The 23,704-nt window shown below is 44.2% G+C and overlaps 1 protein-coding gene across 3 annotated transcripts in view; it reads left to right on the forward strand.

The window, feature by feature from the left end:
- Positions 1–23,704, forward strand: part of RNF130 (ring finger protein 130) — a 127,849-nt gene that overhangs the window by 42,415 nt on the left and 61,730 nt on the right. For all 3 annotated transcript variants that reach the window (XM_040964473.1, XM_040964475.1, XM_040964474.1), the window contains exon 3: positions 19,820–20,070. In XM_040964473.1, coding sequence (XP_040820407.1) covers positions 19,820–20,070 — 251 coding nt within the window. The remainder of the gene's footprint in view (positions 1–19,819; positions 20,071–23,704) is intronic.

Genomic DNA, 23,704 nt, shown 5'->3' on the forward strand with positions numbered 1-23,704 from the left:
CCAATGCCAGGTTTCATGCTTACCAGTGGGTCCATGAGCCAGCCCTATTCAGTCCACCACCTGTCATAGCAGGAACAGTGGCTTTTCATGACTGGCCTTCAACCCAAACTGGTCCTTGCTGTTGGATATTTCAGCCCAGCCATGGTTTGTCCACACCCACATATGGCTCACACATGGCTCAGTAGGGGGTTGAGACCTTGCCTAGTCCGTCCCACATCTATCCCGGTCCTCCAGGACACCAGAGGGTGTTGGGGTCTGGCCCAGCTCGGTGCATCCAATCCCAGTCCACACTTGTGCCAATGGAGACTACAACCGTTTCCCGATCAGAACACAGCCCCCATTCCAGGTCACATGCCTCTTGGTGGGAACCTCAACCCAGCTAGGGATGACCCTTTAGCTCCCCAAATGGGCATATTCCCAGCCGTAGATCACTTACATGCCAGTGGTTGCTCTGACTCAGCTTGGCACAGCCCCGACCTCTGCTTTAGATGCTGTGGCTTAGCATTCCTCACTCACGCAGACCAGTAGGTGCAAGAGCCTAGCTCAGCATGACATGTGTTCCTTCCTGGTCTCTAGTTTTGCTTGTGGGCTAAAGTTTGCTCAGTCCTGCCTGATCTACTTGCTTCCATTACCAATTCACACATTTGCCAGCTGTTGGAGCTGCTTTGCCCAGCTTGTCCAACCCCCAGGTCTGGACCACATGTTCACCAGTGGGAGCTATGACTCGCCAAGGGAGTTTCCCAAGTTCCCCCACTTAATCCACTCCCAGACCCAGTTCTCATACATGCCATTGGGTTTAGGCCAGTGCCCGGTGAAGTCTGGCCTTCCATTTGGCCTTTTATGAGCTGGTGAACGTTGCAGCCCGGCCCACCCCACACCCTAATCGGGATGCACATTCGGGTGCTGCTGCCCTGACGAGTCCAGACTATTGGGGGTTCCTTTACCTGTGATTGGTGGCAGGCTCCTTGGTCACACCTAGCTTAGTCCATCACCACCACAACTCTTGAGATAACCAGTGGGGCTAGAATTTCCACAGGGTGTGGCCCACACATTCCTCACAGAATCCACCCCCGGTTATGGTTCTTGAGTGCTAGTTAATGTAATGGCTTACTTAATGTGACCCTTCTCTTGATCCATCATCATGTCAGGTAACATGATATGATTCTACAGGACAAGCCATGATCCATAGCCTTTGCATGGACTGGTATTTGGCGGTCAGAATTGTTCAGTGATTGCAAGTTTTACAAAGGAAGAGTTACTGCCAATGTGAATCTTTACGAATGCTTCATGTCCTAGAAGCACAGTGGGTTCAACCTGGAGCTAATTAAGCAGCGACTCCGAACCAAAACCCCAGAGCTCCCTGGGTGGGCGGCCAGCAGGTGGAGCCTGGCACCAAATGGCACACTAGCCGCCCGGAAACAGCTTGCCACGTGTACATGGTGGCTGTCATCTGGGATCCAGGCATGAGACGCCCCGTCCTGTGACCCACCACCATCCTCTACTACTTTCCCAGGCCACAAGCAGGGAGCTGGATGGGAAGTGGAACAGCACTGATGCAAACCTGTGCCCATATGAGAGGGAGGATTAGCCAGTTGAGCCACAGTGCTGGACCCTTTTGTGTATATTTTGGTAAAATTATGCTGATTAATTTAAATGTTATTGTACTAAGCCCTTTGGGGGTTGGTATTTTTTTGTGTCTTTGATTGTTAATTAGAGAGATCTTCCATCACTGGTTTACTCCTCAGGTAGTGAAACAGCCATGGCTGGGCCAGGCTGAAGCCAGGAGCTTCCTTTAGGTCTAGTACATGGGTGGCAGGGGCACAGCTGCTTTTCCCAGGCTGTTAACAAGGAGCTGGATCCTTGTGGGATAGCTGAAACAAGAATCAGCAGCCATGTGGGATGTAGGTATCGTAGGCAGGGACTTAGCTTGTTATAACACATCACTGACCTCCAGACCAAAGCCTTTTAAAACTAAAATATAGTTTTTCTAATTACAAAAGAAATGTGCTCATTTTAGAAAAACTGAAACTAAAGAAAAGCACAAGTCTAAGACAGAAAGTGATTGTGCGCAGCTCAATGGCTTAGTTGGTTAGTCCTCCCTCTTCAAGCACTGAGATCCCTTTTGAGCACAGGTTTGCGTCACAGCTGCTCCACTTCCCTTCTAGCTCCCTGCTTGTGGCCTGGGAAAGCAGTAGAGAATGGCTCAAAGCCTTGGGACCCTGCATCTGTGTGGGAGACCCAAAAGAAGCTCCTGGCTCCTGGCTTTTGATCATCTTAGCTCCAGCCATGGAAGCCACTTGGGAGGTTAACCAGCACATTGAAAGCCTTTTTGTCCCTCCATCTTTCTGTGGACCTGTCTTTCCAGTAAACATACATAAATCTTTTTTTAAAAGTTGGGTGGGTTTTTTTTTGACATTTTAGACCCATGATAGCTTCCTAAAAGCATAAAAATGACCATATCGATTCATGTAAGCAATATGTGTCTCTTCCCCAATGATTTTATTTTATACACAAGACCACAGAGAAGTAGTACAATGAGAGTCTTTTCATTAAAGAATGGGATCCTTTTATGCAAGGATCTTGGGATTATAAGAGCAGAGATTGAAATCTTAGAAATTTCTTTATGTTTGGAAGAGGAGGGAAGTCTCTCATACCAATGAATGCAGAATTTTCCATCTGTGTTTATTCAGATATATTTATAGATGACCCACGAGAGGGATAAAAGTGAGTTGTAAAATAGGGGAATGAGTGGGAGTGTGTTCTGCTACTGGAGGCTTTTGGTACTCATTAACAGATTGTTAACTCCCAGAGATCTTACCGTGAAAACTTTGCTTACTGACCTGGTACTTCTCAAGTTTACACAGCCATGTCTTTCTTGTCCTAGGCTAGTATGTATCAGAACAAACAAAGAAATGCAGGATAGAGGCTGAGAATGTGTTTTGGTAATAAACTTTTGGGAAAGGGAACAGAATTGTGTGCACAGAAGAACATAGATTGTAAATGTATTGTATTTAGGTAAATGGAGTAGAGAATGACATAGTACAATAAATAGGTATAGTTGTTCGGGGAGCAATTTGGCACTTGTTTAGTACTAAGACTTCACGCACTGATCTGGAATTCCTCTCCTTTCCCTGTACATTTTCTGAGAACTTTTCAAACTTTAATGTACATACAGGTCACCTGGGAATTGGTTAAAATGTGGGTTTGGTTAGAGAGACCAGCACTGTGGCCTGACTTTCTGTAGTTTCAGTAAGTGTCCAGACAGTACTAATGTTGCCCATCCAGACATCTTGTTTTGAGAAATGAGGACATTGAGAAGGTGGAAAACCTACTTTCCGGCCCCAGATTTGACACTGATTTCTGACATAGTCCCAAGTTACCCCCTCTGAGGAGTCAGACAAGATATTTTTTCTCAGGAAACTTGTGACTCTAACTCTAGATTCTGTGGGAGACCAAGAGTTGGAGGACAGTCACTACTTGCTCTTTCTGTGAGAACGGCTCCCACTTTCTGCCTGTGAGGGAGCTGTTTTGAGAGTTCTCATAGACAGGCATTTGAATCCCTTTCTGCCCTTCTCAAACCCTTCTTACTCTGGCACAGGTGCAGCATATACAGGGGGTATACACTGTGGGGATCAGCTTAAGCCATCCTCCATTGATTTCGCAGGCTACAAACAGGAAGCTGGATCAGAAGTGGACCATTCAGAACACAAAACAGCGCCCATGTGGGATGCCAGCACAGCAGGTGGAGGATCAGCTTGCTATGCCACTGCGCTAGCCCCTGTGGCATAGTAGTTTAAGTAATTGTCTGTTATGCCAGTACCCCAAATAGGTGCCTGTTTGAGACCTGGTTGCTTGACTGCTGATTATGCTACCTGCTATTTTGCCTAGGAATGCAGCATAATTTGACTTTTTTTTTTTTTTTTGCTTGGTCCCTGTACCCACATGAAAAACCTGGATGAAGATTCTGGCTCTCAGCTTTGGTTAGACCTAGCTCTGAGCATTTTGGCAATTTGGGGAGTGAACAAAACCATACATTGAAGAATGTGTATAGTCAAGTATTATTTTAAGACTTAAAATACAACACAGTAATAATTATAAGAACATGTATATAGATATAAAATAAGTGAGGAGCTTCAAATATATGTGGATGCCTTTATTATTTTTATGACTGTATGTGGAGGTTAGCAAACCCTCTTCCAAAATGGCAAGCATACAGTTTGTGTGCACAAAACTGACAGAAACAGCTGTTTGAGAATCCTGGAAGTCAAAGGCATGTGATCTGAGATACTGATGCTCTGGAAAATTGCCAGGCTTGAAGCCATGACAGTGGAACACTGTGGTATTTGAAGGATACTTTCCACATACCACATACAAACTGTAGTGCCCTGCTACCTCCAGCAGATTAGAACAAAGGCTTGGTGGTCCTAGAGGCTTGTCTGTAAAGTAAAGGACAGCATATAAAGCAGCAGCAATGGTGGAGGCATGTGACAAAAGCAGCCAGGCAGAGAGGGCAGCCATGCCAGCCTCAGAGGAGAGGCCACAAAAATCAGAGCTGTTGGATATGTCTTCTGCGCATAGGGTTACTTTCACTCATATTATAGGTGTTCAGGTAGAAAATAAGACTGTACAAAGACACAATGATATTAAAAAATAGACCAGAAAAGTATGAAGACAGTTGCTTATAATGCTAAATGACTGTGGGTGTGAAAACAAGTTTTCACGGGCCCGGCATGATAGCGTAGTGGTTAAGGTCCTTACCTTGAACGTGCTGGAATCCCATATGGGCGCTGGTTCTAATCCTGGCAGCCCCACTTCCCATCCAACTCCCTGCCTGGGAAAGCAGTCGAGGACGGCCCAAAGCGTTGGGAACCTGCATCCACGTGGGAGACGCAGAAGAGGCTCCTGACTTCGAATTGGCTCGGCTCCAGCTGTTGCAACCATTTGGGAAGTGAACATTCAGACGGAAGACTTTCCTCTCTATCTCTCTTCTCTGTATATTTGACTGTCCAATAAAAATAAATAAATTTTAAAAAAAAGAAAAAGAAAACAAGGATTAACTCTAAAAATGAATTGTAAACCTACTAAGCTGCTTCAGATTGGTACATTTCATGGAGTCCAAAACATTTCAAAATTATTTAAATTAAAAATAAATAAGAGAAGCAATGGTAGTAGATGTACCCATTGGACAGAGTTCTGCAATATGAGTTTACTTTTAAGGTTAGAGGCAAATAACAAATGCCATCGAGGATTGTAAATTACCTACAGGCAAGCTTGTCTTCATGGAGAAAGAATTCCTGCCCATGTCTTTATTTTTAAGATTTTATTTAGTTGAAAAACAGTTACAGAGAAAGGAGGAGAGGCAGAAAGATAGGGGAAGAAATCATCTCCCTTTTCCCATTTACTTTCTAGCTGGCTGGGCCAGGCAGGATCCAGTTCATACTGGTTGTCTCTGGTAGGTAAAGGGGCCCAAGAACTTAGGCCATCGTCAGTCTTTTCCCAGGCACATCAGCAGGGAGCTGGCTGGTAAGTAGAGCAGCTAGTATTAGAACCAGCACTCATATGGGATGTAGGTGGTGCTTTAACCTGCCATACTACAATTCTGCTTGTGTCTTGACTCTGGATTTTGCCTTTTTTTTTTTCTCTGAACCCTTTGGCTATTGCTCTTCATCTTCCATTTTCTTTCTTCTTCTTTTTTTCTTTTTTATTTTTTAAGATGTGTTTATTTTACTTGTAAAGTCACAGCAAGGGAGAGACAATGAACTCTTCCATCTGCTGATGCACTCTCCAAGTGACCGCAATGGCTGGGGCTGGGCTGGTCTGAAACTGGGGACCAGGAGCTCTTCCCGGTCTCACACATGGATACAGGGACTCAAGGTGCAGGCAAGGAGCTGAATGGGAAGTAGAGCAGCCAGAACATGAAATGGTGCCATATGGGATTCTGGCTGCACAGGCAGAGGGTAAGCCACTACACTAGCCCTCAATTTCTTATTCAGTATTTATTTTCTCTGCTTTGGATTGTAATTCCATGGAAAGAAGTGTGCATTTTTTTATGTTTGGAGAGCTAACAGAAGCCCAACAATTAATTTGATTAATTAGCATATAGAATCTGAATCCTCCTTTTGCTTATCTACTGACCTAGCATAATTTTCATCCTCATACCTTCTACTCAGGTCAGGATTTTTTTTTAAAAAAGATTTATTTATTCCCACTGCAAAGTCAGATATACAGAAAGGAGGAGAGACAGAGGAAGATATTCTGTCCGATGATTGACTCCCCAAATGGCCGCAGTGGCTAGAGCTCAGCCAGTACGAAGCCAGGAGCCAGGAGCTTCTTCCAGGGCTCCCACGTGGTTGCAATGTCCCAAGGCTTTGGGCTGTCTTCAACTGCTTTTCCAGGCCACAATTGGGGAGCTGAATGGAAAGCGGGGGTGCCAGGACACGAACCTGCACTGATATGGGATCCCAGCATGTGCAAAGCAAGTACTTCAGCCAATAGATTACTGCGCTGGGCCTCTGGTCAGGAATTTTATTCATGTAGTTCCCTTGAGAAGTGTCCTCTCTCTCTGGTAAAATCTTAAATAACTGTAGATACTTAGGGTCCAACAGAATGCATGCCTCCTGACATGATCCAGCAAGTCCTTCCAGAACTGAGAGTAGTCAGGAACCCTTGCCAAGTGACACCATAGTGGTCTTCCCAAGCAGGAAGGCACAGGGAAGACTCAGTGTTCACTAGTCCTACCAAGTGGGCAGGCACAGGGAAGACTCAGCAGTTTCCTGAGTATTTCACGCGTGTTTGTGTTCCTTGAGGATACTCACACTTACTTCTGTAGGTCCCACATTCTCCCTAGAGAACTGGGAAAGAGCAGTTTGTTTGTTCATGAACTGATTTAAAACAAGTGTATTATGTGGGGAAAAACTGGCTGAAGAACGAAGAAGAGTAAACTTAGAAATGAAAAACTAGGCCCAGAGCAGTAGCCTAGCAGCTAAAGTCCTCACCTTACGCATGCCGATATCTCTTATGGGTGCTGATTCTAATCCTGGCGGCCTCACTTTCCATCCAGCTCCCTGCTTGTGGCCTGGGAAAGCAGTCAACGATGGCACAAAGCCTTGAGACCCTGCACAGGTGCGGAAGGCCCAGAGGAGGGTCCTAGCTCCTGGCTCCGGATTGGCTCAGCTCCAGCTGTGGTGGCCACTTGAGGTGTGAATCATTGGATGGAAGATCTTCCTCTCTATCTCTCTCCCTCTCTGATTATGTGACTTTCGATAAAAATAAATAAATCTTTAAAAAAGAAAGAAATAAAAAAAATAAGTACCAAACTAGGTCTTAGAATCAAAGGAATAAATAGAGTTTATAATTTTATCTATAAAATTATGAGTTACTGCTCATCCCAGGCACCAGAATAACAAGCTTACAAAACAACAAGTTCATTATCTCGACACATTTCACAATCACCACTAGATAAGACAGCTGGATATTCCCTGTTTCACAGCACATACACTAGTTCAAAGACTTGCTTCTGTAGGCTCACCACGCATGTTTGATCCTTGCTATTGCAAATGTTTAACTTTAAAGGTACTGTCTTACCCATTGTGGCAATGAACAATAAAGACCTCTCAAATGTCTCTCCTCCTCTCTCTAACTCTTTCAAATAAAAATTAAGCTTTAAATCTTAAAAAAAAAATCTTCCAAGGAATGTGCAATCCCAAGGGGTCATAGGGGGAGGAGCCCTTGAGAAAATTACTCCTGAATAGGAGTTGAGAGAAACATCCTAAGTGGGCACTTGTGCAGTGGTTAAGACCCTGCCTGTGATGCCCATGTCTGCCTCAGAGTGCCTGGTTGAGACTCAGCTCCTCCACTTCCCATCCAGCTTCCTGTTAATGCCCATGCCTTGGAGGGACCATGTGCTGTCTTGAATCCCTGTATCCATGTGGGAGATAGGGGTATTCTTCCAGCTCTTGGCTTCTGTCTTGTCTAGCTTCAGCCGTTGCAGATGGGACTCTAACCATTCAGTGGATGGTTTAGCCTTCAGATAAAATGAAAATAAGCAAAGAAAATGAATTTTGTGGGGAAGAGTATTCTAGGTGAAAAGATTGTCAAGGGTTAGCTCTAACGTAGGAAAAAGCAAAGCAAATGTGGTGTTAAGTACGGAAAAAAACAATGCGGAAGAGCATACTTGAAACCCTGTTTCCAAGGCAGAAGTATGCTTATGGCAAGGCCTATTGCTTAGTAACAGTGAAGATTTGTAAAGAAGGGAAGTGTGGTTCTGTGGGTCAGCAATCATGATGCTGCTCACCAGCAAGCGCCTGTTCTGTCCCAGCTTGGTACCAAGGCCTGGAGTGCTGCCCATCTTACAACAGCAACAGCTGGAGGCAGTTCCGGGTTCTTTGCTGCCATTTAAGTGGGGATTTCGAAACCCAGCTGAAAGCACTGGGTAAGGGTGTGTTGGCAACAAGTCCCTAAAATTCAGGTCCCATTGGTGGAGCTCCCTGAGGATACATGGAAGCAGGAAGGTCCTGCGTGAGGTAACCTGGCTGATGGTGTCTTTAGAGGTTCAGGATCAGTTAGTTAACATCTGGGAGTGAAGTTAAGCACAGGGTCAGCAAAGCCTTTCCTGCGTGTCCTTTTCAACTTGGCATTAGTATCCTCTTCTAATTTGTGTGTGTCTCAGCATCTGTGTGTGCTCTGGGGAAAATCTATCTGTTGCCTGCCCCAGCCCGGAAATGTGTCACTTCGTCCCTCCTAACACAGACACACACACCTCTCCCTCTCCAGAGTGAGGTCTTTGAGAGTCTCAGGGATCCTTGTGTCACAGTCACTGATGGTGCTTTGTGAAGCTGCTGAATCCAGGGTTCCCCCATCCTCCCAACCGTGTCATCTCAAAGGCTGTGCCCAGAGATACATATTTAGTCCTTTCTCCAGTTCATGAGTCAGTTCTGCGTGTCTTTCATTTTAGTCAAGAAACACTGATTAGCACCTCTTTGCCATGCATTTTAATATAAACATATAGAACTGGTGAAAGTCAAAAATAAAGAAACTGCTTTGCTGTCCTCAGAACCCCCGTTGGTATTTCTCTGGCGGTGTTGTTCTTGGCTTTCCTGTTGTCATTATTTGCATACCTGACTGTAAGCAGGGTAGGGACTACAGGTTTCAGTTAAGATCTGTGTTGTACTTTCCTGTTCCCTGGGGTAGTCAGTGAAGTACCTTGTACAAAATGAGTGTCTGTTGCTTTGATTTCATTAAAATATTTACATTGCTTTCTATTGAAAGGTTTTTGTTGTTGTTGTTAAGAGCATTGTTTTCTTGCTGTCTCAGCAGTTCAGGAGCCTGGTCTTGAAGTATAGGAACACCTTACACTTGGAGACTGAAGGACTTCCCCCTGCAATGTTTGTAGCATCACTGACAGGAAAAGCCTCTCAATTTGTGGTTTCACTTGTTATGGCTAGTTAGCAGGCAGAGTGAGTTAGCGGATATGTGGTAATAAAAAAAGGAAGTTATGGATCTTGGATAGTTTAAGCACATTTTAATATACATTTGTCTGAAAATTAAGGTGCTGCTTTTTTTTTTTTTTTGACAGAAAGAGTTACAGAGAGGAGGGCAGGAAAGGGCAGGAAAGAGATCTTGCATTCACTGGTTGATTCTCCAAATAGCTACAACAGCCGAGGTGAAGCCAGGAGCCCGGAGCTACTTCTGGGACTCCCACATGGGTTTCAGGGACCCATGTACTTGAGTCATCTGGTGCTGCTATGCTAAGCTCGTTAGCAGGGAGCTGGATTGGAAGCAAAGCAGCCAGGTCTTGAATTGGCACACATATGAGATACTGGAGTCGTAAGAATGCCAGAGTCACAGGTGGCATTTTATCTACTTAGCACAACTCTGGATTCTTCCTATGTTTAAACCTTTATACCATCATCTATTACTGTTTGCTAGTTAAGCTGTATTATACCATTGACTAGCTGAAAACATTTTCATAGTTGCATATATTTGCCTTTAAGAATAGGTGGACTTGCCTCCTATAGTTAAAGAAAATGAGAATATTTACCCCCTTGGAGCATGCTCCACATCAGGGTCCCTGGGATGATAACGGGTGGCTGTTCCCCATCTCCAGGTACTGAGGCGGTTGGGAGGCTCGGTGCAGCTTCTCCTTAAATCCCCTCTTTCCCCAGATACAGGAGGAAGAAAAGGAAAATGTTCTCACCCACTTTCCCCTAACCCTTGATCTTTCCCACCCTGATCAACTATAAACATCATCAAAAATAAAAATAAAGAAAAAAAAAGAATAGGTGGGTATGCCATCTATAGTGAAAGGAAATGAGATGATTTAACATAAAAACCAATGGTGGTGTTTTTAGTCTTTCTTCAATCACTAATTTCACCTGTTCCTTACAGTTCCTCTGGCCAGCCGAGCAGACTTAGTTCAGTGGCTTTTCACCTTTTTTCATTCCTGTTTCCTTAAAGTCTTTTCAGTTCAGTGTTTATTTCCTCAAATAAATACAGAAGAGTAAAATGCCACACTTTGCAAAATACGTGGCATTCACTCTGTAAATACAAGAAAACATAATTTATAAAAACTAGTAAAAATAAATCCCAAACATGTTGCAAAATGCCATTAAATATCAGTAGCATAGTCCACTTAGTTTAAACCTGTTATTCTGAATGTTCATCAAGAGAATGAGTGGTAATAGCTGTTTGGACATTTATAACATAATGGCAGACCATAAAAAACGAGCAATTTAAAAGCCTGCTGAACCTGCCAATGAGAGGTGGGACTGGGAGAGGGAGCCAGGCAAATCTGCAGAACCAGTGGTTATATCCAGGATTGGGGGCAGACACCCACTGGTATGAACAAAAAAGCAGGACAGTCTAGTAGGAGATCTTTGGAAATGCCTCTGCTAGGCCACAGCACCCACTGGTGTACACGAGAGTCATGACTCGGGGTAGGTATAAAGGGGTTTAAAGAGTCACGCTGACAAAGCTATAGCACCCACTGGTGCGGTGCTTACAAAAGCTGGGCCTGGGGGCGGGGCGGGGCTGGGCTAAGCCAGTATCCCCAGTCCTTGCCTGAGAGCCAGTACTAGGGGTAAGACTGACCAGTCGTTGGATGGTGCAGAGGGCAGACTGAGCCTGACCCCACACCAGCTGACACACATAACAAGATCAGAGTAACCCCCCCAAGTGAAGTTTCCTAGGGGGCTCCCCAGGTAGTTGCTGCACTCGATCCCCACCCTCAGGGAAAATCACATGGGCATGTAGGGGGCCCCCAGAGCATATGTTGCAGGACTGAACCACTTCAGTTGCTTACCCTTGTGCAAGAACAGAGAGCATAGTTATTGCAAAGGTGAGGGCATTGCAGACCCATGTGGGGTTTCAGGTAAGGGTGGGGGGCAGAAATAAATGTTTCAGCTTTCTCTCCTGTGTCCACTGTGGGGTGGGGGCCAGGGAGGAAGGAGAAGGTAATTACTACTGGCTGTCATTCTGTGTTGAACCCAGGAATGGAGATGGAGATATTTGATTGATATTGTGAGATAGTTCTAAGGGTGTTACTTGAATTGTCTTGATTATTCTGGGAAGTTGTCAGCTTGTATGTGTGAGTGCTGACATGTGTGTGAACTTACCTGATGTGTACTGGTGTGTGTTAACTTGTGTGAGCTGAACTTTGTGTGTTGAACTTTTGCGCCATTTGACATATGTATTATGTGTGTGTTTGTAGAAGGAGATCTCAAAAGGATTGCGGAAAAAATAAAAACCTTTATGTCTCAACAAAAGCACCATCAAGTTCATTTTTTTTTTAAAGATTTATTTTTATTATTTTCTCATTGGAAAGGCGGATATACAGAGAGGAGAGACAGAGAGGAAGATCTTCCATCCGATGATTCACTCCCCAAGTGAGCGCAATGGCCGATGCTATGCCAATCCGAAGCCAGGATCCAGGATCCTCTTCCGGGTCTCCCAAGTGGGTGCAGGGTCCCAAAGCCTTGGGCCGTCCTCTGCTGCTTTCCCGGGCCACAGGCAGGGAGCTGGAAGGGAAGCGGGGCTGCCGGGATTAGAACTGGCGCCCATATGGGATCCCGGGCGTGCGCGCCGGGCCCCACCATCAAGTTCAAAATGCTTGTGCTTGTAAGTTGTGGTACCTGCCTTTTTTGTCTAATCCTCAAAGAGCTGCACTTGAAATATAGCTGTTTCAATGCAGTCTTCACATTATTAGCTGAAGAAAAGTTCGTGCCCTTTAAAGATTATTGAAGGATTTGGCACAATGACTCAGCGGCCAAGTTCTTACCTTCTAAGCACTGGGATCCAATGTGGGCTCCGGTACGTATCCCTGCTGCTCTACTTCCAATCCAACTCCCTATTTATGGACTGAGAAAGCAGTAGAGGATGGCCCAAAGGCTGGAGACTTTACACCCACATGAGAGACCCCCTCTGAAGCCTCTGGCTCCTGGCTTCCGATCTACTTAGCACCAGCTGTTGCCATTAGCAGAGTGAACCAGCAGATAGAAGATCTTTCTGTCTCTATTCTCTGTAGATCTGACCTTCCAACAAAAAATAAATGTTTTTTTTTAATATTGAAAAGTAAGAAATAAAAAGGAGCTAAGAAAGCCAAACCAGGGCTGTAAGGTAGATATTTAACAATTTCCTGTCAAAATTCTGGCAAAGCTGGCTTTGTGTGAGGAAAGGAATAAGCAGGAATGTTGTGGTGGAGCACTTGGGCTAGGGCTTTCCTGCGTGTTTTTATGCTAGGTGTTTTCCTGGGTGCTGTTTGACTTTTTCAGAAGGCTCTCCAAATAAGCAGATATTATCATTCTTTGGTCCTTGGGGGCGGAAAATGGGATGAGCATTCAGAAAACCCAGTTGTTGTGACCTTTGCTCTTGACTGCTGCTGTGACTGGACCATTTGTGCATTTTGGGAGCTCCTGCTGTGCTACTGCTAAAGCCACCTCTTACCTTCCCTTTTTGTTCTTTGAGTGCTTCCAGATCTTGATCCCAATGTTAATAGAATTCCCATTAAAAGTACTGATCTGGGCACTACAGTTTGGCACCCATTGAATAGAAGGTCTGTTCCGTTTAATTTTTCAATTATATTTTTATCAGCTGGAACAATTGATCTGTATAATGGTGACTATTGTTTCTTCTGTTATCAGTCTCCTTTAGCTATGAGACAGGTAAGTTAAAGTTTTTCTCTCATGAATAGATATAGAAGTCTCCTGTGAGTTTCGTTTTCAGCATCCTCTCATCCTTTCTAAAGCAAGTTAGAACTTGTTCTTTTGTCACCTGTCAACTCCTTAATGGTGTCTCCGTGAATGTCTCACAAAATATCATGTCACCGACCTTCACTCAGCTGCATCATCAGTTGCATGTTTGCTCTTAATTCACATTTGACACTGTTTGTGTTGCTCTGGTAACAGTGTATTAGCCTTCTTATGTCTTAAATTAGATCCCATTCAGACATAACAAGTCAGTCAGTTTATTTTGGTGCAAAAAAACTTCAAATTGCATCTTTTCATTATACACCTTTTCTGTGAATGTTTTGAAGCCTGGGATTTCTACATATCTATAAATATTTCTGTAATTAGCCAAAATTTTGCTAATTACAAACTAAAAATTAAGCTAAAAATTTAAGCTAAAAATAACTTCCTCTGTTGCTGCAGCTTCCACATATGGCCATATGGTCACTCTGGCTTCTGCTCACTGGTCTCTGAACTGCCATTCCCTCAGTGAGGAACCTGACTCCTTCCACTCCAGCCTGCTCTAGCTGTTTACTTCAGAAACTTAAGATTGTAGACCCTGAAATGCAAATATCAGATCTGAGAGTTTTGTAGAGTTCTGCTTCATGATACGAAGCCAAAGCAGGCAATTTTCTCTCAGCTTACACCTTCCAGGTGTCTCCGCCCAACCCTACACTCAGCCTTTCTTTGCCCACCCATTTTTAAATCCTTGTATCAAAATTCTAAAGAAAGCACAAAGGTAAGAATCACTTAAACAGGAGAGCCAACTCGAGAAATAGGATCTGAAAACTGATGACAAGGAAGTAGTCACTAGATCAACCCATTAGTGATTTTTAAAAAATGAGTACTGACCTGACTCACGTACTTTTTACAGACCTCTCTTGAGCAATAGAGAACAGCCCAAAGCCTTGGGACCCTGCACCCACATGGGAGACCAAAAGAGATTCCTGGCTACTGGGTTTGGATCAGCTCAGCTCCAGCCATTATGGCTATTTGGGGAGTGAATCAGTGGATGGAGGGAATATTTAGTTGACAAATGAATACATTACAGCTATTGGACAAGAGAGTGACAGGACAAGTATGTTTAAGAATACTGCGGGTAAATCAGTAGGAAATCTCTAGTTGATGTAAACTGCCATCTGTATTTGTCAGAATTGTTGCATTTATTTCAGAAGGGAATGTGGCATTTCTTTTTCCCCTTGAGTTCTTTAAGGGATCATTAAGGAGAAAAATGATAACTGGGTTTGAAGAAGTGAGAGTATTATAAACATCTGAGAAGGCCTTAAACTCTTGCCAGTGAGAGTGAAGATAGCCTTGGGCTGCCCTGCACAGGCAGCACTTAGAGCACTGGCTGTTCTTTTAGCAGCAATCTTGCTAGAACATGAAAGCAAATTTAACTTCTCTCATTTAAAGTATAGGGTGTTCTGTCTTGTGTGTGTATAAGTCCTTGAGTTACACAGAACAACTGCAGTGCCATTGGTGGTAACCTACCAAGTGTGAAGAAAGTATCATGCAGGAACATAGCACACCCCTACCCCTGAACTCTCTCTATGAGAAAGTATCCATTGTCTTCTGAGTTTGAAATGCCTTAAAACTTTGGCAGGTGATTTTTATTTTAAAAGGTTTATTTATTTTTATTGGAAAGGCAGATTTCATGGAGAGGAGAGACAGAAAGATCCTCTGTCCACTGGTTCACTCCCCAAGTAGCCGCAACGGTCAGAGCTGAGTTGAGCTGATCCAAAACCAGGAGCCAGGAGCTTTTTCTGGGTCTCCCACGTGGTTGCAATGTCCCAAGGCTTTGGGCAATCCTTGACTATTTTCCCAGGCCATAAGCAGGGAACTGGATGGGAATTGAAGCAGCAGGGGCATGAATCAACACCCATATCGGATCTCGGCACGTACAAGGGGAGAACCCTAGTCACTAGGCTAGGCCTGGCAAGTGATTTGAACTGAGCAGAAAAGTTTATCTGTGAAGGCTTAAAATCTTAGCTGAGTGTGATTTTGTACAGAAGTGCTACTTTCCTAGAATATTCAGTGTGTTCCTAGTCAAAAGAGCCAAAAATGACCCCCACTTCCCTTTGCTGCTTTGCCTGTGCTGCTTTGCTGTCTTGCTAGATCTCCCTTGATTTGCTCCCTCAAGGGGTGGCAGGAAGACAGGGCAAGCAGTGGGAATGAGTTTCCATCACCTCCCACTTTCTGGGTGCAACTGGAGGACTGTGTTGGTCACCAGGGGCTTTCTGGGCCACTAGGAAGAACTGAAGAGAGGGAGTAGGAATCACAAGTTCTATGAAACTTCTTTCCCCTTTCTGTGAGAATAGCACAGGTTAGCTGGGTGTGTTAAACTGGAGGGCTTTACTGCACATCTGCTGTGATGCCTGCAAGAAGACAGGCAAACTCAGATAGGTTCCATGTGGTGTTAGGATTTGCTACTAAACCTGATCCCTGAACTCCAGGGCTGTGAGCTCTGAGGTCCCTTGTGGGCAGAAGCAATGCTGCCGTTAGGATTATAACAGCGTCACCACATTCCCTCATCACATTAGGTGACTCCTCTTGACAGAAAAATTACCTATCCTGCAGTTCTAATTTTTTTAATGAGGGAAAAAAAAGTGGGTATAGAAAATTCTGTTAATGCTTCCAATTGCAGAATAATTTTACAAATTATAGAAGAAATTACGGGGTAATTTTATAAAATGTAGAAAAATTAGAGCATTAGAAAGCAATCACAATTTTTAAAATACTCTTGTAATGATTCAGGTGAGCATCCATAAATGTTAAGAGCTTTAAACGAGAACTTACTGGGAACTGGGTCCTTACTGATTAAAAAGAGAAAGACATTTATCTGTAGTGGAGAGATCTGGCAGATACCGTATCAGCCAGTTCTTTAAGTTTGTCATTGGCTATAGAGTGAAGCTCGTCCTACATCTGTTAATGTGATACACAGAGAAGGAAGGAGGCTGCCATAGCGTTCTTACCAGAGCAGATTTCCTTAGGAGTCCTATTCAGGAAGCAAGCAGATAAATCAAGCCTGAATAACTTTTCTCAGAATATCTGGCCTGAATGCTTTCTAATTTTTTTTCAACAAAAGATGTATGTATGTATGTATGTATGTATGTTTGTATGTATTTGAAAAGCAGAGTGACAGGGAGATCTTCTATCCACTGGTTTACCTCCCTAAATGGCCCTAACAGCCAGGGCTGGCTAGAATGAAGCTGGGTCTCCCACGTAGGTGGCAGGGACCCTAAGTACTTGGCCACCATCCATTGCCTTCCCAGGCGTATTATCAGGAGGTTGGACCACAAGTGGGACATCTAGGATTCAGTGGGAACTCTATTGTGGGATGCCTGTATCTCACGCATCGTTAACCTTCTGTACCACAACACAGGCCCCTGGCTTAGGCTGTTGAAAAAGTTCTGTGTCATAAACAGTGCAGCAGTGACCCAGAAATGTGACCCACAAGCATTGCCCACCACTCCTGATTGAATACCTAATAATAGAACTGAACAAGGCCAGACAGTCATGAAAGTCATTAGAACCCATCAGAGATGATTGCCTGTGGACTGTATTATTAAATGCTATATATCTTGAGTATGAACAGATGTTGTAGAAGAATGGTTCTTAGGAGATACCACTGATGTAATTAAGGATGAAATGTAATTTCCAATAAACTCTCCCTTGGTCCAGCATAAATAGACACAAAACACTACCAGTTGACAATTCTAAATGGGACGCTTATGGGTATTCAGATAGTGTTAGAACTAATCTATGAACACAGAAAGGGGAAAGATATTGAATATATTGAAGCAGCCAAACCCAAGCAGTATAAGCTTAGAATTCACATGAGGAAATCAGTGCTTGAAGAAAGAAGAGTGGAGATCACAAGTCGGTTTTTACTTGATTTTCTCTCATAACGGTACCAAACATGTTGAAATGCATGTACTTCTGAGGCCACATCCATGATTTGGTAGTGCTGTTTGCACAGGGCTTATTAGGACAGTGTGATGATGTGCCACAAATGTGTCCTCCCTGTCTGAATCATTGGCAATCTAACTGCCTCACCTCTCAACTGTCACCAATTCATCCTGAAGCTCACATTTTTGCTGTTACGTTTTGATGTTAATATCTCTCCTGAAACAGAGCCAAGACTTTACAAATCTTTAAAAGTCAAGTGATTGATGCATCCTTCACTTGAGGTCTGTGAACAGACACGCTTTAAGGAGGGGTGGTTCCTTTCTATCACCTTCATCAGATTCTGTAACAGGTTTAAAATTACTAGAACCCAGTGTCCTTGCTGGTACTCTGATCTGCTGTAATTGCTCATTTTATGAGATCAACAGTGGCTTATGTCTCTGCTGGCGGCTCTCGCCAGTCTTGCACTCTGCTAGGGTGACCAGGAGTGGTCAGCTCCTCTCTCTGATCCCTTGGTGATTCTGCTTTGCACTCCCAGGAGTAGGTGCAGGTTCTTGAGTCATTAAGGGCAGGTGGTTTCCACACTCTGAGAGGTGGTGGATGGCGCCTTGATCATAGTATGTGCTCAATAAATACTGTTGAACGTGCGGTTGGAATAACTAAAAACTGCTTTTCCCAATAGCTTTCCAGCTAAAATTAGTTTTCAGACTGATCTCATGTTCTTTGAGTGTAGTTACCTGATTGTGCTTTGGCTACCTTTGCAGCTTTTCCTGCTGCTTCCAGCTTGGGTCTTCAGGAGGGAGCTGATTTCTAAAACCTTTTGTACCTGGTGTGATTATAAAGCAATGAGACTGATTGTCATATGTCATTCATGGGATCCGTCTCAGTTACTTTATAGCCATACCTCGTACCTTGTACCACAGATCACTCATTGCCTGTTGAACAACCTCTTAAAAGCATAAACCTGAGTTTCTAAATAGAAATTTTTAAAGGTTTAGCATTATTTTATGATCTATACTGATCAGAACTCTTATTTCAGGAATGTGATGTTAACTTCATTGCTGGTTTTGAATTGAGCAGTTTTTGTGTGTGGATTTTTTTTTTTTAGAAGGCCAGGAGTCTTTATTCACCAGCTGGCACCAACCAGTGGACTGTCACATTCCACCACATTTGGAAGAGGGGAGCCGCCCAAGTCAGCCATGTTCAGGGGTTCTTGAGCAATGATCATTCGTTCAACTCAACACTGGCACATGATGTAAATCATTCAGTCAACCAAGCTTACATCAGTGCACAATACAAACTGTCCAATGATACAGTGGTGTGGAACATGGATAATTGTGATGGATTTTTAATCAGTATTCTGATTAAACTGCTTTTCTGACAAAATGGCTGGGACAATTTTTAATAAAGTAATAAAAAGTCATGTATCCCATTGGGTTATGTTTTTCATAAAACTTTCATTACAGAATTTGTTTTCAGGTGTTTGTAGTCTTTTGACTGCATGTAACGTAAGGATGGTCCTGTTAAACAAACATGATAAGTAAACTTGTAAAACCAAATGTTTTTGCTTAATACTCATTGACAAAGCCTATGGAAGGTGAAGTTTTGGGGGTTTTGCTGGTTTGTTGGCTTATATTCAGATGTGCAACCCTTTTATTCCAATTCAGATAAGTGATTACAATTTTCCCTACCAAAGTAAAATGCTTCCTCCCCTTACTTACCCTCGTCCCAGTCTGTCTGAGAGGCTCTGAAGAAGAGAATTATGAAACCTGCCTGTTACCACAGCTTCAGCTTACGAAAGGGCAGCTGCATCGGTCAAAGACAGTTGGAAGCTACCCCCTTTGTGCAGAAGGAAGGGGACAGCAATCTCTTACTGTCCCTGGGAGAGGCAGGTGCTTGCCTTTAAGGCTTCCCTGCTTGTGGAAATCAGGCAAGAGAGAAGAAGCAGTTGACTAGAAGTCAGCTTTAAGACTGTCCTTGTCATTAACTTACATTTTTTGTGGCTGTGAGCAGCCCTCTAGATAGCAGTCAGACACTAATCCAGAATCTTAAAGCTTGGACCTTAGAAAAGGTTTGGTTTCCAGAAGTTTTGGGGCAAACCAGCACTGATCCTGACTCTGTCAGGTCTAGATGAAGATCAACATGAGCTTCACATGTCACTCCCCCCATTGGCACCGCCCAATGCATCCCTGTTAACAAGTGGGTGTCCCAGGTTTCAGTGCTGTTCTGCAGTTCTGCTCCTTGTACTAAGTGTGGTTGCCGTCTGAGCTCCTCGTTTCTGAAAATGATTACTGCAAGAACCACTCTTTGTATGGTTTAAAAACAGCACTTTTATCATTTTCTGAAGCGGGGAGTAGGGCTTTGAGGAAGGTTTTGCAGTTAGCCACAGTTCTGCTGTGTTGTGGTGTGGCTATATTGCTCTCTGTTCTCCTGGTTGGCCAGTTTGGTACTCTGTGCTTTTTTAAATGTAGCAGGAACACGTGTTAACATGGGTCTCAGCACTGCAACTGCTTTGTCTGCATCTTGCGGCTGCACAGCCGACCGTGCATCCCCACGTGGTGCTGCCTTTCTAACTGCAGGTTGAATTTACGAACACTTTCCATTTGCAAAATTGGTGATGCTCTGTTTATATACTTGAAGTTTCTGTACATTGTAAATGTCCCTTGAGGGTTTATATTTATTTTACATTACAGGCACTGGAGATATCATTGCTGTCATGATAACAGAATTGAGGGGTAAGGATATTTTGAGTTACCTGGAGAAAAACATCTCTGTTCAAATGACAATTGCTGTTGGAACTCGGATGCCGCCCAAGAACTTCAGCCGTGGCTCCCTAGTCTTCGTGTCAATATCCTTTATTGTTCTGATGATTATTTCTTCAGCGTGGCTCATTTTCTACTTCATTCAGAAGATCAGGTACACAAATGCACGCGATAGGAACCAGGTGAGCGTTCTGTAGGGGTTGAGGTATATCACAGATGTCAAGCGTCTCTTGTGTTTAAATGTGTTTAAATAATTTTCCTACAGGTATTTTTAGGATATTTTAAATGCCTAAAATGGGAGTTTTTAGACTTACACTGACCTCTTAGGTTATGCTACTCAGATAAACAGCTTAGTATTACAATGCAGCTCAGATCATTGTATTAATTTGGTCACATATAAGCACAGGGTGCAGTGGTAAGGACCTGCAGAAGTGGCTGTCCACAAGTCCTCTTGGAAACTCCATGGCAAGCACGCACAGGTGCCCTGTGGATTTGCTTGATTGAGTAAAGATGCATCAAAGGCAGCCTGCTGCCCTGGAGTGGGGGTCTGCAGCTAAAGTTCCCCTCGGTGATATGCAGTATACATCCCACCCAGGAGCCAGATTGCTCTGTTGGCTTCCCCAACGAGGCTGCTGTGGAACTGCAGGAGGTAAAACTTACACAGCACAGTGGTCTGAAGCCAGTTTTCATATAAAACATCCTCTCAAATCTCTGGGGGAGTGGAGCTTTTACTCCTTTTCCCAGTGAAAGAAGCACAGGCTTCTGAGAATAAATCTGGGTTCAAATCCCCCTTACCATCAGTTTACCTTAGTTTTTTCTTTTGGATACTTTCTGTAGCTTCTGGACTTGTTCGTTCCCCTGAGAGTAGGAGTAAAACATCTGCACATAAAACATTTACATACCAGACTCTGTACAATGCCCTGTGTACCTTAGAGTCTTTAGTTATTAACTGCTACTATTTATAATCTCAGACATACAAAAAAGTTGGCACAAGTGCTAAGAAGTGTTCCCTTTACTCGGATTCTCCAGCTGTGACCATTTTTCCCATTTGCCTTTTCAGTGTATACACACTTTTTGGGGGAGACTTGGATCGCCTTGGTTACTCCCAGCTCTTTTCCTGGGCCTCCCCAGGTCATTTGAGACACTTGAGGAGTGACTTAGTGGGGGAACTGAGCTCTTTCTTTCTCTGTGCCTCTTTTAGGTGGGTAAGTAGGGAGATAGAGATAGCCAGACAGAGAAAATGTCTGAAAGCTTTATAGTTAGAGTTTACATTTCAATTTGTGATCCATTCTTTAAAAGATTCCCTGCCTCATAATGCTTTGATTCCTTCCTGAGCACCAGTTTAGGCATGTCCTGCAGATTTCGATATGCTCTATTTTATTCTTATTCACATCTGTGTATCTTTTTTCTTTCCTTTTTTTTTTTTTAGATTTTTTTGGTAATTATTTTATTTATTTTTTTAAAGATTTATTTATTTATTGGAAAGTCAGATATACAGAGAGGGGGAGAGACAGAGAGGAAGATCTTCCATCCGATGATTCACTCCCTAAATGAGCGCAATGGCCGATGCTATGCCAATCCGAAGCCAGGATCCAGGAGCTTCTTCCGGGTATCCCACGCAGGTGCAGGGTCCCAAAGCTTTGGGCCGTCCTCGACTGCTTTCCCAGGCCACAAGCAGAGAGCTGGTTGGGAAGCGGGGCCACCAGGATTAGAACTGGCGCCCTTATGGGATCCTGGGGCGTTCAAGGCTAGGACTTTAGCCACTAGGCCACGCTGCCGGGCCCATATTATTTTATTTTGAAAATCTTTACATAGTTGATTAGGGTACAAAGGGTCAAGGAAGGGCTACAGGAAAATGAGCAAGGCTATTGTTTCCACGTTGTTATTTTTTTTTCTGTATCTTGGGTAAGGGTAAGGGGAGAGATAAAGAGAAAAGCCTCACCCAGCCTCCCCACCCATCCCAGGTCCCCAATGTGAGGCATGCTCTAAGGATCCTGTTCAAATGTTTTTGATAGTTCAACAGTTCTGAATTGCTGCCAATCTTGCCATTCCAAGTACAATAAAATCTCTTCAGAATCTACTGACTGACAGTATTCACCTTAGAGTCTCCATTTGCCCAGATTTTCACTGCCAGCACATGGCTAGGGTAGTTGATTGATTTGTTCTGTCCTCCATCCTCTGTTGTGGTACCAGGTGTCCTCTGCAGGTTTCGATGAACTGCCATATCCTCTGTGTGCACCTGGTATACTGTGCACTGTTCCGTCTGAGCCTCTGAGGAGGCTCAGCTTTGACACATGCACTCTATGGTCAGACCATAGAACCTGCATTTCTCTTCATGATTGGGGTTCTGAGTTCAATTGGAGGAATCCCCAAAGAAACTTTGAGGTGATCCCAGACCTGATTCTTGTGTGTGCTTGCTAGTACAGGGTCTGGCACAGTCAGTCACCCCAATCAGCTGGTGGTTGCAGTTGCGGGGTCAGTTCTGCCTTCAGCCCCATCTACTACATGAACCGATGGGTGTTGTAGTCCAGCCTGATCCTGATCATGACACACTCCAGTGGGAGTTTAAGCCTAGTCAGAGCAACCCACAGTAACCCCCACCAGGCCACCAGGCTCACCCCCTGCCCTGGTTCCCTTGCTTGCCATTATGTACGGCAGACTGGTTCAATCTGTCCCACAGCCCATTCAGCTCTCCTACATGTCAATGGGCATTGAAGCCTAGTTCAACCAACCAGCCCCACTATCCAGCCCACACACATGTTGGCAGGTGCCGTTCTGTCTGGCCACACCTGCCCTAGTCCTGGTTTTCATGCTCTCCAGTGAGAGTGATGACCCAAGAGGGAGATGCACTCCATTTCCCTACTGGGCCACTCCCACTCCCAGAACATGTACTCTCCAGGTAGTTCTACAATTTAACTTGACAGAATTAGCCCTCAGTGCCAGCATGTGTCAGCTGGTGCTGTGGCAAAGCCCAGCTAACCCTCATCCACTCTGATTTATGCTTGCACCAGTAAGAACAGTCAACCCAGCCTGACTTTTCCCTGTTCTAGCTCACATGAGGCCCACAAGTGTAGCCGTGCCTGATCTGGTCTGACCCATCCAGATTAACACTCTCCAGTGGGAGTGGCATTGGCTATCCAGCAGGGGAGTCCTCCACATTCCCCTTGCCACCTTTCTTTTTTTTCTTCATCCTCTTTGACCCATGTTTTATTTAGAGGAATGTTACTTAATTTCCAGTTGCTGAGAGATGTTGCTATTATCTTAGTGTTACTGCTTTTTGGTTGGAGTCAACTATAATCAGATAAATACTCCTTTGATTTCATTTCTTCTGTTTCTTGAGGGTTGTCTTACAGTCTAGCATATGGTCTGCTTGGTGAATGTTTCATTTGTGCCTGAGGAAAAACTGCTTGGGTGGTGTGTTCTGTAGATGTCTGACAGATCAGCACACCCAGTTGGCTTGGGGGAGAAGCAGAGGAGAGGTCCCGCTTCCAGAAGACCATGGTGACACCCGGTGGTGGGAGCAGGGTTGTTTCCCCTGGCGTGTGGCACGGGGTAGGGGGTGGGGATGCTGCCCATGTTTCCTGGTGTTTGGCTGCCCTTTTCCTTGTCCTTTGGCCCATGGAATCATACTTTTCCACGTGTATTAGTGCCGGTTCTTGTTGGCAGTTCCAGGTTAGAGTTTCCTGCAGCTTGTCATTTGGCACAGATGTAAGGTAGTAAGGAAGCCCAGAATGGCCACCTTGTCTGCCTCAAATTTTGAGGTCCCCTGACAGCTGCCTCCTCTTTCCATGTTATAACATGTGTCATGCTTTTTCT

The sequence above is a fragment of the Ochotona curzoniae genome, unplaced genomic scaffold, assembly GCF_017591425.1.
Source record: "Ochotona curzoniae isolate NIBS_2020 unplaced genomic scaffold, NIBS_Ocur_1.0 scaffold_3554, whole genome shotgun sequence".
NCBI lineage: Eukaryota > Metazoa > Chordata > Mammalia > Lagomorpha > Ochotonidae > Ochotona > Ochotona curzoniae.